Genomic DNA, 18,550 nt, shown 5'->3' on the forward strand with positions numbered 1-18,550 from the left:
TATATGACACTGAGGATGAGCCATCCTGAGTAAAAGTATAGTGATAGTACCACTGTGTGTGGCCCTGTGATACTCAGTGATGTGTGCCACTGTGGAAACCGTGAAATGGCTGTGAGTCACTGAGTATGTGGGACATGCCATGTGAAAATGACAGTGATCCTGTCTCTGTGTGTCATCTAGGGGTGATGAGTATGACACAGAACAGGACACTGCATGGGAGTGGGAGGGGTCATGGTTGTGCCCTTGGCAATGAGGGTGTGTGGGATCCATGTGGGATCAGCCCCAACCTCAGCTGCTGGCCATCAGGGAGAGGACAGACATCAGAGTATAGATAAGGAGAAATGCCCGACCTGGACAGAAACAGTGTCTGGGCCAAGTGTGAGTTGGTGTGAGGCTTCCCCCTTTTTCTGAACTCCCCAGGAAGGCTTCCTGGAGGCAGGATGATGACACTTCAGCAGAATAAGCGGGTACCAGGTAAGAACAAGGGCTATGGTGTCTGACAGTCTTGTCTGAAGCTGACATTTAGCGAGTCATTTTATGTCTTGAGCCCTAATCCCCTCAAGTATAAAATGCAGCTGTTGGGAGGATTACACGCAACAGTGCTTTTAAGTGAACACAGTACTTGGTACTAGGTTATTGCTCAGTGGTCTCTAGGGGAGCACCACTCCTCATGTCCCTGCATCCAGGCCCCTAGTTTAGCTGGAGCACCTGCAGGGGTACAGAATGGCTTGCTGAAGGAATGACATCCTGTCCTCCTGTGCCCACAGCCTTCCTCTCCCCTTCTCTTGCTGCTTCTGTACCCTGCTTAGCCTGTACCCACACCGCCCTCTCCCCAGCTCCTGCTGTCCTCACCCACCATCGGCCTCCGATCCAGGCTTCAGCCTCATTCAATTAGATGCAATTTGCTCCAGAAAAAAAAATTCATAATGTGGTGAATCACACTAGTAGGGGATCTGACCCAGGTGGGGAGGCTGGGGATGGGTAGGAGGTCCACTCTGACAGCTAGAGGCACAGGTGTAGTTGTACCTGTCTCTCAGGACCCCCAACTACTCCCTTGGACTCCATTCAGTCATCCAGAGTCCAAAGCTGACTGGGTTCACTGTGTCCCTGGGAGGGTCCCTGACCCTCTCCATGTCCCAGTCTCCCTCTCTGATAAAGGGGGTTTGGGCCGTGGATGGGGGTTTGTCTGTGTATCTGGTCAGCATGTGCCAGGTCTAATCAGTTCCCCTCCCGGCTTCCCAGCTTCTGTAAGGCCTTTTGGGCTTTGGAGAAGGAGGGCTTGGAGGGGGAGTCAAATGCATAGGGCCCCAGGGGAAGGGGAGGGGTGTTCTCAGAGCCTTATCTGGTAAAAGGCCACCCTGGTTCCAGAGTCAGAGCCCCTTTAGTCCCAGGCCACACACCTGGAGTAGCGGCCAAGGAAAGGGAGCTGCTCTTTTTTGGTGCACACCTTGTGCCTAGCACAGATGCTCCAACAGAGGTAGAGTGGTACCGAAACCCAGCCTGCCCTCCTCCACCAACCCAGGCCCCTTGGGGCTGCATCTAGCTGGAGAGTTGGGGTGGCCTCTCTCTAACTCGCACAGAAGTGGCCTCACCCCCAGCTGGGAGCCAGCTTAGGCAGGAGCTTAGGCAGGAGCTTTATGGTACCAGGGTAGTCCTCTCAGCAGCTCATGGAGAAGGCACTGTTTTACAGATGGGGAAACTGAGCCCAGGAACGTTAAAAGATTTGTCCACTGCCACACAGGTGACATGTGGCAGGGTAGGCATGTGAGCCCTGGTCTGGCACAGTGTGGTGGAAGCGGGGAGGAGGGCACACAGGAGGCAGAAAATCAGACCCCTCCATGTGTACAGACACTCATTCACTCAGCCATCCACTCATTCACTCATTCAGAGACAAAACCAGCCACACGCTCATTGCACACAGGAAGACTCACAGCACACACACAGGGACACAGGTCCCCTGCACATGCAGAGCGCTCAGGCCAGATGTGGACACAGGGATGCTCACAGATTCACACTCACACACACTCACAGAATCACAGACCCATGTGTTTTCACATAGACATTCTTCTGATGGCCCATGGGGCATAGTCTGCTGTGGCTACGTGACAGCCTGCAGAGACACACATTATGGATGACAGATGGGCAGGCCACATACATGCTTGGGTCACCAGCTAAGTGGGAGCTGCCCATTAGTGGGAGAGAAAAGATCAGTTTTGATGACTGTATCAGTTTTGTCCAGTGTATCCAGAATTCTGCAATCAAAAAGTCACACAAAAGCGATTTTAATTTTCATTTCCAAGACAAAATTAATATAAAGCTGGGAGTGGGGGCTCATCATCTTTTTACCCAGGTTTTTTTTTTTAAATTTTTTAATCTATTTTTGATAGTCACATAGAGAGAGAGAGAGAGGCAGAGACACAGGCAGAGGGAGAAGCAGGCCCCATGCACCGGGAGCCTGACGTGGGATTCGATCCCGGGTCTCCAGGATTGCGCCCTGGGCCAAAGGCAGGCGCTAAACCGCTGTGCCACCCAGGGATCCCTTTACCCAGGTTTTGAGTCTCTAAAGGACTTGCACAGATTCATAGACACAACAGTCCCAAGAGATCTCCTTGGGGTCACATGTTTACCCAGCCCAGGATTGTGTGTGTATGTGTATGTGCGTATGTGTGCGCACATGCGCACATGCCAGTGTACCCATTTGGTGGTTCCCGGATCCTTGGGATGTGAGAGAGAGTAGAAGTTCCAGAGACTCCGGATGTTTGTTCTCTGGCTTCCTGGGCCCTCCAAAGGCAAATAACTTTGGATGCCAGACTGCCTGCCCCGGGCGGGGCGGGTAAGGTGGTAGGGTTGTGTAAAGTGCCTGCTCCTGCCTCTGGAGCCTAGCTGCCTGGTGCCTTGCAAGATCTTACAGAGTGACTGGGGCCTGTGGCCAGCTTTCCATGAGCCTGTAGGCCCATCACCTCCCCTCTCTAGGGCTGTTTCCCCATCCAAGAACTGGAGGCAGGGAGGAGATGAGACTGGATGGGCCTCACCGTGGAGACAGAAATAGAGAGAGAGACATTCCAGGCTTAGGGTACAGAAGAAAAACAGATGCGGGGGACAGGAGATGGAAGGGGCCAGTAGGGGCCAGGCTTCAGGGCAAGGCATGGGGCCCCAGAGCCTGCATCTGCCGGGGGTCCCTGCAGCCCAGCCCTTGCTGAGCTGCTGGTGGGAGCGGGGCAAGGCGGTGGGGATGAGAGTCATAAGCGCTGGAGGATAGGACCAGGTAGAGGAATAGCAGAGCAGGGCAGGCCAGCAGAGCAGACCAGGGCTGGGCCGAGAAGGGCAGGAGGGTGAGGAGAGGCCTGGAGGTAGAGGAGATAGAGGAATAAAGGAACCCCCCCTGGAGAGTGGAGGGAGTAAGGTTGGAGAGCTGGGTAGGAGCTGGAGCATGGGAGCCAGCAGGAATGGACAGTGGCCCCAACGTGAGATGCTGAGCACTTGACACAGAGCTCCCAACAGGCCTGGGAGCTCAGAGCCTACAGGCCCAGAAGCGAGGGCAGTCACTTATGCAAGGGAGGGATACAGCCAGGTTTCCGTTTTAACAAAGTACTGCAGGTAAGGGTTGGGGCAACTCAGAGAGGCCCCACAGATGAGATGGGAGCCCAGAGGCAGGGGCATGCCTGAGATGAACCCGGCCCAGAAGATTCCTCACTCCAACCCCCAATAAAGATGGACTATTTTTAGGGACAATGAAAGTGCTCATACATTCCTGCAGGGGCAGGGAGAAGAAGAGGGGGGCCAAGAACCCGTGCAGGGGGAGAGTGTTCCCTCCAGCTCTGACTTTGCCTTCAGGGTGCCCCCCTCAGTGGTTGGGGAGGCTTTGCAACCCTGGCCAGCACTGTCCCCAGAGCTCTTGCATCCATCCTTCTGCCTCTGAACTTGTCTGTGTCCCAGTCTCTTTCTCATACCCCTATTTGCCCCCCTCCCTGCACCCCCCCGCCCCACCCGCCTGCCTTGGGATCTGGGGAACAGCTGGGAAGGGCCAGGCCCTGAAGACTGAGCCAAATACAGTCATGGGACCAGCAGTGAGACTGTGGGAGAAACACATACCAGAGAACAGGCAGACAGTAAGAGGGACGGACACAGAGAGGCTGGGGAGGCTAAGAGGCAGGGAAAGAGCTCAGGACAGAGTCAGGGAGAGCCCCAAGGCAGGCCTCGATGGCTGTGGCGGCTGCTCTGTGCCCTGTTCTCTGACTTGTCCCAGAGGAGATGCTCTACCAAGCTCACCCTCCCTCCACCCCCACCGGCACCTCCCAGGTCAGCCCTTCTTTCCTGTCCTCTGCAGGTCCACACTAACCCTATGCCAGGCGGGTGCCATCCCGCATTCACCTCCCATTCTGGCACAGAGAGATGAGAAGCCCTGCCCCTGGCCTAGCCCCATCTCACACCCGAGAGGGGCTCAGCCATCTCCCGGCTGAAGCAGGGAATTGGAGGGGCTCCAAAGGCAAACAGTGCTCAGAAGGGAGGGAGCCTAGTGTGTCCTGAAGTGCCCTGAACTGGAGCATGGGCCTCTTGAGTCCCAATGAGGCCCTGGGCAAGTCCTTTCCTACCTCTCCTTCCCCTAAGCTATTCCCATCAAGCTGGGGTTTAGGCTCTGCGAGGCCTAGGACCCTCTAGACACTGGTCCTGCAGGAGTTCTCAGGAGGCCTGGGAGGAGGACAGGCAACCCACCCTGGAAGGCTGCCTAGAAGAGGTGACATGAGTCATGGAAGAAAGTGATAGTGACAGTTCTCCTCTCAGGGAAGAGTCCCTCTGTCCTGACATGCTGTCCCGAGCCCCATCTGCCCTGGGAGATGATCCTGAAGCATTGAAGGACGCTCTGGCCAATGGAGTTGCCTTGGAAAGGCTTCCAAAAGCTCTCAACACAAGGCACCCTCATTCCCCAGGCTCCTTCTCTAAGAAAGTCACTGTGCCAGGCCTGGGAAACTTTGAGAGCTCTCAGCTGTCTTCCTGGTCTGTGGCCTCCAGAGGTCATGGGGTCCACACATCTACTCAGTGATGGAATGTATCCCTCACAGCCCAACAGCTCTGGGCACTCAGGAGTCCAAGTGATCATTTTTCAGCTCGGCTGATACCTCCTGACACCTGTGATGGGTTGGATGAAGCTGGGGCCTGGGGAGGAACAGGACACAACCTCTGGCCTCTCAGAGCTCCCAGTCCGATAGGAGAAGCAGATGGGAAGTAGTGGCAATGCATCGGCGCATGCCATGCCCTGGTGGGGGAAGCACAGGTCTGTGAGTGCCAGGGAGGAGGGTCAGATTTGCCTGGGATGGGAGCAACAAGGAAAAGTTCCTGGAGGGAGACCCAGAAAAGGAAGGTTAGTCACTCATTCATTCCTTCATCGGTTTGTTTGTTCATTCATGCATCCAGCTGTTCCTTTGGTCACTATTTCCTGAGAGACAGAAGTTTTTCTGACACCGGTCCAGCGGGTCATTCTTCTCCATCCTCTTCTGCTCAGGCCACTGTGTCTGCCTGTCAGAGACCCCTGGATTTGCTTCGTCCAGCTTCCCAACCATGAAGACCGTGTGAGGGGTGCAGCTGAGGAAGGTTTGAAGACATTCAGGGACAAGGAACCCAGAGCTGTAGACTAACCAAGCCGTTTCCCCATTGCCCCCATCCTTGGGCAGGAAGCTCACCTCTTCTTTCTCTCTTATGACCTGACTGACTCACAGTGAGTTTACATCTGCTTCCTTGTGACTATCTCGCTGTGACAGGAGTTGAGGCTGGAGAGGCACCAGGTGATCAGAAGGACTGGGACAGCTGTGATGAGGGGGACACTGGTGATGTGCTGGGGAAGAAGGCTGAGGCATCGAGGAGAATGTGGGCCATGAGGATGGAGGTCACTACTGACCCTGCCATGTGGACGAGGTGGTTGAAGGTGGGGAAGCCGGGACAGGCTTGGTCTGATGTCTGCCTCCCAGGGCCATCTTCCTCTCCGCACACACTCAGCTCTTGGCTCCCTACTCTGCCGGCTCTGGCCGGTCCCTTATCCCCTCCTTTCCTGACTCCAGACCCTGCGCTCAGGACTGAGAGGTTCCAGAGAGTCAGGCCCCCGACAGCTGATTGTTCACAGGAGCCTACCTTCCCACCCCAACTCCTTCCTTCCTCCCATCCTTCATCCCTCCCCAGACCTAGCCCCCGGGGGATCCAGGGGAGCCTGGGGGCAATCGGAGGGTGTGTTGGAGTAGAAGCTGAGTCTGGCCCAGAAGGGGTGGGGGGCGCAGGGGGATCCGGTGGCGCCCGCTGGAGGGGCCAGAGCCAAGGGTGGGGGGCCGAGCTCACCCGGGAGGCGGCGCCCCCTGCGTGCCGGCGGGCGCCAGGACTGGGCTCAGGTGTATTCTACAGTGCACGTGTCTCCAGTGTGGCTCCGAGGCTGGAGACGCGGCCCTGTTGGAATAACAACTGAAGCCGGAGTCTGCGGAGGGCGCGAGGAGGGGGGCGCCTGGGGGAGGCGGAGGGGACTTGACGGCGAGAGGAGGGAGGTCGAGGAAGAGGGGCGTTGCGGAGGAGGACGGAGGGAGGGCAGGCCTTTCCCTTGGGGCCGGGCTCCTGAGCTCCAGGTGGCCCTTGTCTGTGTCACCCCTCTGTCCCGGTTCGCGCTCTCCTTCCAGCAGCCCCGCTTCTCCCCTCCTTGGGGACGTCCAGGGAGGGGCCCCCCTCCCGCGGCAGAAGCGGCTGAACCACCTCCCGCTGCGCTCAGGGGATGGGCGGGTCTCACCTGGGCGACGCCCCGCCCCTTGCTCCCCACCCCCCACCCCACCCCCGAAAACGGAAAGATCAAAGCAGGCACCTCCCCTAATATGGCACGGAGGTAGTAAGGTGACAGATGGCGACTATGCTTATCATGATGGGCATTTTGTAAAGTGTATAATTGCGGAATCGCAGTCTTGTACACCTGAAACTAATGTGATAGTGTATGTCGCCTCCTCAGCAGTAGGACAAAACCATCCTCCCAGGGCTGGCAGGAGGATTGGAGAGAGCGCATGCCCCTGGGTCTCAGAGCGGGGTCCCCCGGCCAGCCACAGCAACAGCAGCTCTGAATGTGTTGGAAATGGCAACTCTTGGCTTCATCCCAGATGTACCATATCAGAAACTCTGGGACACCTGGGTGGCTCAGAGGTTGGGCGTCTGCCCTCCGCTCAGGGCCTGATCCTGGGGTCCTGGGATCAAGTCCCACATGAGCTCCCTGCACAGAAGCTGCTTCTCCCTCTGCCTGTGTCTCTGCCTCTTTCTCTCTTGTGTCTTTCATGAATAATTAAATAAAATATATTTTTAAAAATTCTGGGGGCGAAACCAGCAAATTTTATGTTAAGCAAACCTCCAAGAGATGCTGGTGGGCATAGATGTTTAAGAGCCACTGGTGGCCAGCTGTAATACACGGTAGGTGCTTGAGAACCATACGGTCCCTTCCCCCAAGCCTGACGGCCCACTCAAGTTAGGCTCTGACATTAGTGTTAGTCCAGCTGTGGCCTGGGTCTCTGTCCTGTTTCCCCCTAAGGATCACTCAGCCTCTTTCCTCTCCTCTCTCTTGCTGCTGCTGCTCAAGCTTATCCTTGTTGAGGAGAGATCTGGGAGTGCAAGATCTAGCTCTCACTGGCAGCTCTTCTCTGAGTATCTAAGGCATAAGTGTCTGTTAGAGGCGGCTCCTGGAGCAGCTGGCAGGCATGGGTGGGAGTGGGAGAGGGGGGAGGGATTGCCTCTTGTGCTTCCTCGCCATCTCTTGACTCTGCAGGGCCGGCCATGCACAAGGGCTGTGAGGAGCCACAGAGGAAGGTTGGGGTGTTGGAGCTCAGGCCAGGGTCTGAGGCCCAGACAAAGGGGCTTCCATGCTCTGAGCCCCTAGGAGACTTCCTTTAAGGGAGTTTTGTTGGTCACCCTGACCCAGCAGCTCAGCTTGATAGTGCTGGGCATAGAGAGGTATAAGTTCTCATTGGCCCTAGAAGGGCCCCCATTCTTCAAAAAGATAAGAGATTGTGTGTATTGATTACCAAAACAGAGGGCAGGAAGCAGAGGAGTGTAAATGGCATCTGCCCTGGCACCCCCAATTTCTCCCATCATGGCTGTCCTCTTGGGCTCCCCCATTCTGTGAGTACCCATCTTGGGTCAGATGCTTTCTCCTCAAGTTCTCAAGGGGGACTGCCTGGAGGCTTGGGGGAGGTGTGGACAGGAGAGATAGGAGTGGGTGGGGGCTGGAATGTGCAGGAGAAAGATGGGAGAGAAGCCATCTGAGAGGAGAGGGGATGTGGGGTGGGTAAAGATGTTGAGACTTATGGAGCCGTGACAGGAGAGTAGCCTGCCTGTCTGTGACAGAGATGGGGGTCAACTAAGGGAGGCATGGCGAGAAGAGAGATCCACTAGGAGAGATTGGGAGAGACGGGGCTGACAGAGACACAGCCTGGAAGGAAGGGAGGGAAGAGGAATAGAGGCAGAAAGGGGCTCCAAGACCCTAGAGATCTTGAAGGATGCTCATGCTTTAGAGAAGGGACACCAAGTCCCACAGAGAGACACCTCCACCCCCACCCCGCTGCCCTAGCCCACAGGAGAGCTAGCACGAGCAAAGTTGGATAACTCTGTATGGCCAGTCCCAGTAATGCAGCTTGAATCTTGGGGGGACTTGACCAATGGATCTGATGTTATTATCTTCTTCTAGGCCACCAAGGGGGCCACCATGAGGCTTCTTTCCCGAAAGAGAGAGGTGGGTTCTAGGTTCCAGGGAGTGGGGAGAGCAATAGGATGGTTTAAGAGCTGGGAAAAGCCATAGAGACTCATGAAGACAAGACAGGAGAGCTGCTGTGACAGTGACCCTGACCCTCAAGATGGGCATCCATCCCTGCACAGGTAGCACCAGGAGAACTAAGGCCGATGTCTCCGGCTTCATATAGTCCTAGGTATTGAGAAGGAGTTAGAAGTAATGTAGTCTAGACCCTGCCCCTCCCCAAACAAGTGCAGACATGCTGATCCAGCCACAGCACTGGCTCTAGAGGAGCCCTGACTCCTAGCAGGGGGTACCTTTCTTGGTACCTGGAGTGAAAGGCTTGTGCCGGGAGAGCACAGCTGCTACCGTGCTGGTCCCTGGTGCCTGGTGCCTGGTGCCTGGTGCCGACTGGCCCTCTCCCCAACCACAGAGCTGCAGGTAGGGAGCCAGCGAAAGCAGGAAGTCTCCAGCCAGCAGCCAGCCAGCTTCAGTGAGTTAAACCACAAAACTGTAGAACTATCTGTTGCAGAGCTGGAAGGACCCATTTTTATGAATGAGGAAACTGAGACCCACAGGAGGGCAGGGGCCTGCTGGGGTCACCGAGCTTCTATAGTCAGTCTGGGACAGGCCCGGAAATCGCTGCTGCTCTTTTCTACACACCACACATTCTCCCATGGGGTCTGGAAAATTGCCTGGTTGTTAGGCTGATGTTTACACTGATGTTTGTTCCAAAAAAAAAAAAAAAAAACCAACCCTGAGAGGGCAGGAAATGTGACCTCCTTCACCCCACTCTGAGCCTGGGCTGTGTGTATGTGTGTGTGTGTGTACACTCATGCCTAAGTATGTATCTGTGTGTGCACGTAGTATGTACGGTTGTGTTTTTGTCTGCACGTATGTGTGTACGTTGGACAGAGGATGCGCATTAGCCACTCCCGCCGATTCTCTCCTCCCTTCCCAGAGGCAGCCCCTCTGCTCACTGAGCCCCCACACCATGGGCTTTGGGATTGGAGCCATTTCCTGCGTTGAGTTGATGCAGCAGAGGTGAAGTTGCTTGGAGATCTGGGGAAGATTCAGGGAGGAGGTGGCATTTGAGCAAGGCTTGGAGGCCCCTTGGAGAGCCAGGTGTGAGAGTGGTCCTCCCAGCTGCAGTTCCTGCACCCTGCACCCCCATTCTTGGGGCAGGCAGGGCAGGGCCGGGCCAGGTGGGGGATAGACAGAACGATGCCAGGCAGAGAGCCTCGAGCTTCACTGGCCATACCTGCTTGCAGCTCACTCTGGCCAAGGCCAGGGAAGCCCCTTTCAGCCACTGCCCCTTTCGTCTCCTGTCCCCCTGTCCCCACCTTCATCCTGCCCTTAGTCTGAAAAGTCACAGAAAGCTGACCAATCTGAACAAAGGCCAGAGAGGCACCCACCAATTCCGGTAAAGGACAGGTCAGGACATCCCCCAATCCAGGTAAAGGGCAGGTAGAGGAACAGAGGGGCCCACCAATTGGAACAAAAGACAGACCATCCTCTCTAAGCCCCCTTTGCGGGGGCAGCTGGGGGCCCGATGCAGAGCTGGAGCCAGACTGGGGCTGGAGATGCAGAGATCTGGGCTGCCAACTGGCTCTGCCCGACTCGCTGGCTGACCATAAATGGGACATTGCTTTTCTTTGAGTCTCGGTCTCCTCATCTGTCAAGCGAGGAGACTTAGCTGTCCCAAGCCTCTCCCCGTAGCAGAGCTCAGCCCGTCACCTGGGCCTCTCTTCTCCAACTTCCACAGCATACACGCATCACACTCCACCAGAGGCCAAGAACCCCGGGGCTCAGCCTGTCTACCGCCTGCCCCCCGACACCCCACCCCGACCTACCTCCAGGCGGAACAGGCCTAAACTAGCACCACCCTCTGAGGCCCTGACCTGGAAGCCTCAGCCGTAGGAGTACAGGTTGGCGGACTTAATTTGGGGATTATTTGGGACATGAGCTCTTTCTCCCCTCTTTTAGTACAGAATTGACCTCCAAAGGGCACGGTAGCCTACATGTATACCCTCTGTGCAGCTGTCCCCCTGTCACCACCTTCGTCCTGCCCTTAGTCTGAAAAGTCACAGAAAGCTGACTGATCTGAATAAAGGCCAGACAGGCACCCACCAATTCCGGTATAGAACAGATTGCTGAGCCCTGGCCCTGTGAGTCCAGAAGGACATGGCTGCACCTGTGAGAACCTGTGCGCATGCCTAGAGGGTGTCTGAAGGCATGCTGGGTGCTTCTGTGGAGAGGTGACTCTGTGGCCGTGTGGCCCAGCATAGGTGGCATGCTGAGGGTGTGTGACCTGTGATGAGGCGTGCCTTAGGGTTAAAGGATAACTGATCCAATTGGGGAGGTTATAATGTTTGGAATCAGCAGCTTCTGATGTCCGAGGGCAGAGACCTGTCTCCATGGCAAAAACGCATCTTCATCCTTGAGCAGTGGGAAGGATCAGAGGGAGGCTGGGTGTGGGGAGACCAATGCCAAGTGAGCATTTGGGGAGAAAGTCCGTGGCTGCCGCCCACTCCTGGAAACAGGACTCCGTGGCTGAGGGGATGAGGGGGAAGACCGCAGCCACGAAGACACATGGCTGAAAGCTGGAGCTGACGCCTGGGCCCCAGGCTTCTCCTGGAGCCCAGCCCCAGAAGCCTCTCTGTGGCCTCTCTGAAAAACGGCCACTGAGTCTATTCTTGCCCACCCTTAGGGATAAGCAGCTCACCTCCTCCCTCTCTTCTGGTGGCTTCTGCCTGTGTCCCACTGGGCCAAGGCGAGCCTCCTTAAAAGCTCTGGGTCTCCAGGCTGTCCCTGGGGCCACAGAGTCCTGTCCTGCTGCTCAGGAGAGCCTGAGAGATTGGAGTTAAAGATGGAAGCCCATGGGTCTGCTCTGCTGTAAGCTAGGCACCCCCAGGTTCTCCAGTCTCAGTCACACGCAGTGCTTGTTTCTAGATCCTTCCTTACATGGATCACCTGTGACTGAGTCTCATCTTGTCCTTACTTGGGACACAATGCACTGGGGATGATCTAATCAGCCTACAGAAGTGGGGGGAACTGCCATCTTCCCTATTTGGGCTAACAGATCTTTATTAATATGGCCTGCAGCTTCAGCATTTTAATTTATTTCCAGCCACACATACACTATGGGCTCATGCTGAGCTTGTGGTTCACTAAGACCCTCAACCTTATAACATTTTCACATAAATGGGGGCCAAACCATATCTCCTTCCTCCTGTGGTTAATCATTTTGCTTTTTGAACACAGACCCAGCCATCCACAGAAGAGAACTTCAAGGGCTAGCGGGGAGGGCATGGCTGAGTGGACAGTATGAGTCATGAGCCTGCCTTGGCCCTGGGTCCCCTGTTCCATTACCTTTCTTTTTGATCCCTGTGGCTCAGCCAAGTTAAAAGAGTGAGAAACATGGACCTTTTTTGTCTCTGTTCCGGCTGTCCAAGGACAAGGCCTGTTCCTGGGATGCGAAAGCTCTGAGGCAGTCAAGGCTGACTTCTCCTTCCTCCTTTATCTTGCCAGAGGCTGGCCCAACTGTGTCTCTCCCACCTTGTGAGCTCATGTACCCCTTGGGCTCTCGCTACTCCCAACCCAGTATTCAAATTTGTTTTTTTGGGGTTTGCTTATTTTGCTTTGTTTTAATATGGAAGGAGGTGCTCTCCCTACTATGCCAGAGTTGTCCTTGCGGATGGGGGCGAGACTACACTTGACCTCTTGACCTACTGTGAGCACTTTGCAGAGTCTCTGGTCCTTCTCTGAGCCCCCTTTGGTCCATCTGTAAGATGAGTGGACTTAGAGATACTAGGGCCTTAAGACTTCTTGGGTTCCGAGATTTTAAGACCTTGGGATCCAAGTGTCTGAGAGCCCTGGGCTCTGGTTTACAGGGAGAGTCTGTGCTCCTAGCTGCATGGGCAGATGGGGCTGCCCTGGTCTGCCTGAAGAAAGCCCTCACTGCTCTTTCCTCTCTTCCTTCCAGGATGCTTTGTTGAGCCTGGGTGCTGTCATCCACATTGCAGGCTTCCGGCGGGCTGTCAAGGAGGCCCTCTCAGCCGTGCTCCCCAAAGTGGTAAGTGCCTGGCCCCGCAATCCCCTCACCCCCCAAATCTTTGCCCAGCTCCTTGCTGTATCTTCCATATAGTCGAGAAGGAAGGAGGAGGCAGGGTCTCTGCCCAGAGGACTCTCCTAGGGAAGTGAAGGGTTTGGGTGAGTGTTCCGAGAGGGTGTCCTGGAGGAGAAGGGCGGGAGCTGAGTCCCAAAGAATGAACTTAAATAGGAATTCTGAACTGTCAAAGACAGAAGGGGACTTAGAGCTTAATTGGAAAGATCATGTCTCAGATAATGGAAAGGATTCCCCTAGGATAATAGTTAGAACATAGTGGAGTCAGGTGGGCTTTGGGATATGTAGCAGAAGAGGTTGAGGGTAGACATGCAGAAGAACTTTCTTGATGTCAAGTCCAGCAGTGCTTGGAGTGAGGCACAGCTTTATTGAATGAGTCTCTGTGAAGTTGAAGTATCCTGCCTGGAGATGGGAGGCTGGACAAGATGACCTCTAGAAACCTTTAGGCTTCTCTCTCACCTATCCCAACATCGTGGATGATTGGAGATTGGGGGCAGGTGGAGGGTAGCTGTTTGGGCCCATGGTAGCCTGGCCTCCTTGGTTGTCTGGGCCCAGAGTGCCTTGGTGAGGGGACTGTGCCTCTTTTGACCTGCCCAGGCCATTCCTCAGCCTGGCTCTGTTGGCCACTGCTCACCCCTTAGGCAGTAAGATGAGCAAACTGGCCCTGAGACCCGAAGCTGCCCTGTCCCAGCAGTCAGCCTGGTGGGGGAAATCTGAACCAGCTGAAGGAGCAGAGAAGACTTCCCGGAGGCGGAGATGCCTGACGTGGGTCACCATAGCCTGGAATCTTCTCTTCCCTACTCTAGATAGCAGTCAAGGGCAGCCTCTGCCAAAATGTGACACCCCTCATGCCCCATCCCCACCCCTGCAAGCCCACTGTATCTGAATCTGCTTGATAAATGAACCTCCAGAGGCCCAGAGAGGGAGGGTGCCTCACCCAAGGTCACACAGCATGACAGGGACAAATGGGGCTTGGCACCTAAGCCCCATTCTCTCTCCTCAGCTCTGCCTTCTCAAACCTTCTAGAAGTTCAGAGCCCAGGAGGAGGGCTAATGAGTGAGCATTATTGAGTGTGAAATTGGTAGGAAGTGGGTGGTGTGTTGGCGCCCAAAAATAAATCCTCCCAGAGAAGGCGAGGACTGAGGCAACATCTGGCCTGGGATGGAGAAACATCTGGAAAGGAAGGGGTGGGGGGATGGTTAGCAGGTCAGCAGCTACAAGGCTGCCCTGGGCCCTCTGTGGCCATTGAGGCTGCCCTGGGAGGGGTCAGGAGGAGGTGACTAGTTAGGTCTTCATAGGCAGGGTACCTGGTGGCTCTGCCAGTACAGATACCCTGAACCAGATTAATTGTACCCCCAGAGCTGGGGGCTTGGAAGACAGCTGTGATCCAGGCAATTAGGGTCCAGGAACAGTGGGACAGGTCTCCCTTAGCTCATCCAAGAGACCTGTACGAGCTAAGGGAGCCCTGTCTTTGGGGAGCTGTGGTTTAATTGGGTGGAGGGCCTCGGCACACCCCTTCTCCTGAAGGGGTCCCTCCCCCCACCCACTTCCCCCACACCTCCTCAAGAGGGGTAGAGACATGGAAGTGTGATTTGCCCTTTGTGAGGGGTGGGTAGATGAGAGGTCTCTACTGACCACAGGGGGTTGGGGGAGATGGGAGATCTGCTCTGCCCCCCAGAGAAGGGAGGGGGATGGGAGGTTCTGCTCTGCCCCCCAGAGAAGGGAGGGGGATGGGAGGTTCTGCTCTGCCCCCCAGAGAAGGAAGGGGGATGGGAGGTTCTGCTCTGCCCCCAGGGAATGGGGGTGGGGGGAGCTGGAGGTGTCTGCTCTGCTCACAGGGAGTTGGAGGGGAACTGAGAGGGTTCCAGTCTGCCTCCTAGAGAAAGGAGGGAAGACGGGGGATCTGCTCTGCCCCCAGAGAAGGGAGGAGATGGAGGCGGCTGCTCTGCCCCGGGAAGACGGGAGGGTGGGGCAGTGGGGGAGGGGTCTCCATAGTCCCCCTCTCTGAGGAGAGCCAGCACCTGGCTCCCTCATCAGCACCCATTGTGGCAGGCAGCCCTGAATGCAGATGGTGCTGATGTGTCTGCGATGGTTCCCTCCTTCTCTCCAATAAACTCAGCTAATTTTAACCCACAGGGCTGAGAGTGAGGGGGTGGGAGGCAGAGGGACATCCGGAAGTGATGAGGATCTGTCCTCCCTGCTTCCCCACCCCCTGTGTAGCCACTTCTCTCTCTCTCTCTCTCTCTCTCTCTCTCTGCCAAGGCCAGGCTCTCTCTCCCTGTGACTCTGGGTGCTGGGGAGTGTGGGGGGGTCCTCCTAACATCTTTGGGCTAGATGCCTCCAGCCCCTCTCAGGCTGCTGCAAAGACTGGAGGACCAGAAGGAGGTAGGACAGAGATGAGGAGACCTCCAGGCCTGGCCTATGCCTGCCCCTCTCACTCCTCTCAGGCCCTATCCTCCCAGCCCACACCACCAGTGAGTTGGCTCCAGTTCTCTGGAAGTGGGACTGGAACAACTCCTGGGACTTGGAGGGTAGGGACAGCCAAAGATAACAAGAGTGGCTGGCAGGATTGTGGGCTCTCACAGTGGCCAAAGAGTAATTGCTTCGACTGGATTCCACACTTAACTGCCAAACTTACTGCAGTGGGTCTTCGACACCCAGCTCCAGTGTCATCTCTTCCAGAAGCTCTCCCTGATAGCATCAGGAGAGAGGAGAGCCCGCACACACCAGCCTCCAAGAAAACAGTGCCCCTCAGGATACTTAGCTGGGCATGTGGGTGCCCTGAACTGGGGCACGGTCTCTGCTGGGCAGCACTGGCCTCAGTGTTTCCCTCTGCACCCAGCATGCAAGGCAGTGGGGCGCTCGCTGAGGCTGTGCTGATGGGGTGATGGGAGTTGTCTATGGATCCCTTGGGGTAGCCAGTCCTGCTTGGAGGGAATGTGGTTTTTTACCCACGGGTCGGCGAGGGCAACCACTTCTGCTAGCGTGTGCCCAGAACCAAGGCCAAGATGTCAAGACGGCTCTGGGCCCTTGAGGAAGGCACATTGACAAGCAGAAGACTTGACAACTTTGAATAGAGCTTTGATCTCACTTTAGGGAGTGATCATTCCAGAATATGCACCTGCTCCTACCTCTCAGCACTCACAGCAGCCTCCCCTCAGCTATGTTTATGGGCCCTGCTGACCCCAGGGCCACTTCCTGTGTCCCCTGCCTCCACTGTCAGTTCCATAAATACTCTGTGCTCTTTACACTTATCTGCTACTCAGCCCAGCCCAGAAGCCGTTCTTCTATGCCTCCCCTCATTCCCCAAATGTGTCTAATTTTCACTGCATTACAGCTTTAAGGTCACTTCCTCCAGGAAGTCCTTCTGGCTTGAGTCACAGTGTGCAGTTTCTTGTAGAATTATTTGTGTCTCTGAGGTAGGAGGGAAGCCTCCAGGGCATTCTGAGCCCCCTCCTGCCATACAGCCTTGGATGGACCACTGTTATAGTTTGCTGAGGCTGGAGGCACAGCAGGGAAATACCTTGGGGCAGGGTGGTGGATGGGATTTGTCTACACTTTCAGCCTTTTAGATTCTCTCCCTGACACTTTGGACTTGGGGTGATAGACAAGGAAAGCCAGCAGGGTCATGGGTCACTGCCTGCCCAGAGCCCCTCCAAGAGGAGGGGTAAAGTGTGAGTTCATAAAGGAGTGTTTCCATGCTGGCTGCCTGTTAGAATTCCCTGGGGAGTAAAAACAGTTACTTGAGCCCACGGCCACAGGGTCTGTGACCTTATCACCCAGATCCCTCTCTGGGCTGGGACAGGGCAGCTGGGAGGGCTCTCCGCAGGATCTCACCAGTGCCTTCTGTCCTAGGAGACCGTCTACACCTACCTACTGGATGGGGAGTCCCGGCTGGTGTGTGAGGACCCCCCCCACGAGCTGCCCCAGGAAGGGAAAGTCCGGTGAGCCATTCTGTATCCCATTGTCTCTCATACAATCAAGTATCTCAGGCCTGGGTCGGGGGTGGAGAGTGGGGGGTGGAGGGGACTTTCCAAAGCCATCCAGTCTGACTCTCCCCATCCAGTTGGCCTCTACTTCCCTGCCGGCTGGGTCACTGACTCCCCATAGAGGGAAGAAGCAATGTCTTTTCTCATGTTGTGTTGGGGCAGTGGGCAGCACAGGGGAAGTGCCAACTGGTAGGTGTTCTTCTAGAAACCTAGAGAGCTCTTCTAAAGTGCCACAGTCTCCTCAGAGCCCAGTCTCAGAAGGTCGGGGCTACAGTTTATCATTAGAACCCCAGCAGGCTATGAGAACCACCTGGGAGGTTCTCACAGAATCATAGAATGTTAGACCTGCAAGAGCACGTGGTGTCAACCCTGTGTCTGAGCACAGGGGGATCAGAGACAGTGTCCTGCTGTGGGTTCTGAGCCCCACTGCCTGGGTTCAAGTCCCAGTTCCCTTTTACTACCTGTATAATCTAGGGCAAGGTGCTCCTCCTCTCTGGGCCCCAGGTATCCTGTTTGTAAGTGGTGATAATGACAGTACTCATCTCATAGGGTTGCTGCGAGGATTAAATGTTTAACACAAGCACTTAAAACCACATCCATTAGAAATGCTAAGTGTCTGGTTTTGTTTTTGGCAGGATAGAATGTCGGAATCCCTGACGGTAGGCTCGGTAGGGTAGGCTCGCTGCTCTGTGGTCCCCTGATGCCTCCTAGCCTATTGAAGTCAGCCTCCTTATCTTCCATCCTGAGACATGTCCAAGGCCTCATACCTGGTGTGAGACAGAGCGAGGCCTGGGACACAGTCTCCTGGTTCCTGGCCATTTAGGGGACAGTCAGGGGAAGTGGAACTTGTCAGATGAGAAAGTGTTGGCAGGCAGGAGTGCTGGTCTAGAGGAGGTCAGGTCACAGAGGACATGGTCACTGCCTTCGAAGCACTGCAGGGCCATCATGGGCCTGGGGAGCACTAGGTCAGGAGCTGAGGGCAGAGTGGACATCAGTGGGGGTTACTAGAAGGCAGCACTCCACTCCCCGGGGGAGGGCTTTTCCAACAGGCCAGATGGTTCAGAGATAATGGCTTTTTGAGGTAGTAGCTGAGGCCAGTAAGGCACTCTCTTTTCCTAGAGGCCATGGGAAAAAATTGCTGTTTGGGGATGCCCGAGGTCCTGGTGCTGGGGATGCCAGGGGTCTTGAGGCCCCTTCTGGCACTTGGAGTTCTGGATTCCTAGATGCTGATCTCTCTCTAGCCCTTCCTCATGGGAGGGGGTGGTGCCTCTCCAACAACCCAGAGCCTTCCCATTTGGTCCCCCTATGGGATGGGTGGTAGGTGATACTGTCCCATTCAGCATCTCCTGATGACTCCTTCCCTCAAGAACTGTGTGAACCAAGCTAGCCATGCCCCTCTCTGGCTTCTACTGCCCCATCTGTGAGATGGCAGGATAGGGCTGACAGGTCTTTGGAATCTTGAGGAAAAAGAATGCTATAATGCTATCATATCCACTTTTCTCCTCAGAGCCAGCACCCCTACTGCTAAGAACTTTGCTTCCTAGGAGCTTGCTCCATCCAGGAAGTTTCCTTCAAGTGGACTGGGGAGGCGTGCCTGGGAGAGGGATGCAGGGCCATAAGCTCAGAAGGCAGGAGGGGAGCACCCTGCAGGGTTTGCTCTGTTCCTTCTGAACCCGCAAATGCTCCCCTGAGGCTTTCTGC

At 55.6% G+C, this 18,550-nt stretch overlaps 1 protein-coding gene across 7 annotated transcripts in view; it reads left to right on the plus strand.

Moving 5' to 3' along the window:
• PDE2A (phosphodiesterase 2A) overlaps window positions 1-18,550 on the plus strand; it is a 92,879-nt gene that overhangs the window by 47,958 nt on the left and 26,371 nt on the right. For 5 of the 7 annotated variants that reach the window (XM_035703742.2, XM_035703739.2, XM_035703743.2 and 2 more), the window contains 2 exons: window positions 12,720-12,809; window positions 16,716-16,804. In XM_035703742.2, the coding sequence (XP_035559635.2) occupies window positions 12,720-12,809; window positions 16,716-16,804 (179 nt within the window). Of the gene's footprint in view, window positions 1-5,854; window positions 5,921-8,695; window positions 8,738-12,719; window positions 12,810-16,715; window positions 16,805-18,550 lie in introns of those variants that run through there. The other 2 variants (XM_049098917.1, XM_049098918.1) reach the window with 2 other exon arrangements.

The sequence above is a fragment of the Canis lupus genome, chromosome 21 (assembly GCF_003254725.2).
Source record: "Canis lupus dingo isolate Sandy chromosome 21, ASM325472v2, whole genome shotgun sequence".
NCBI classification, from domain to species: domain Eukaryota; kingdom Metazoa; phylum Chordata; class Mammalia; order Carnivora; family Canidae; genus Canis; species Canis lupus.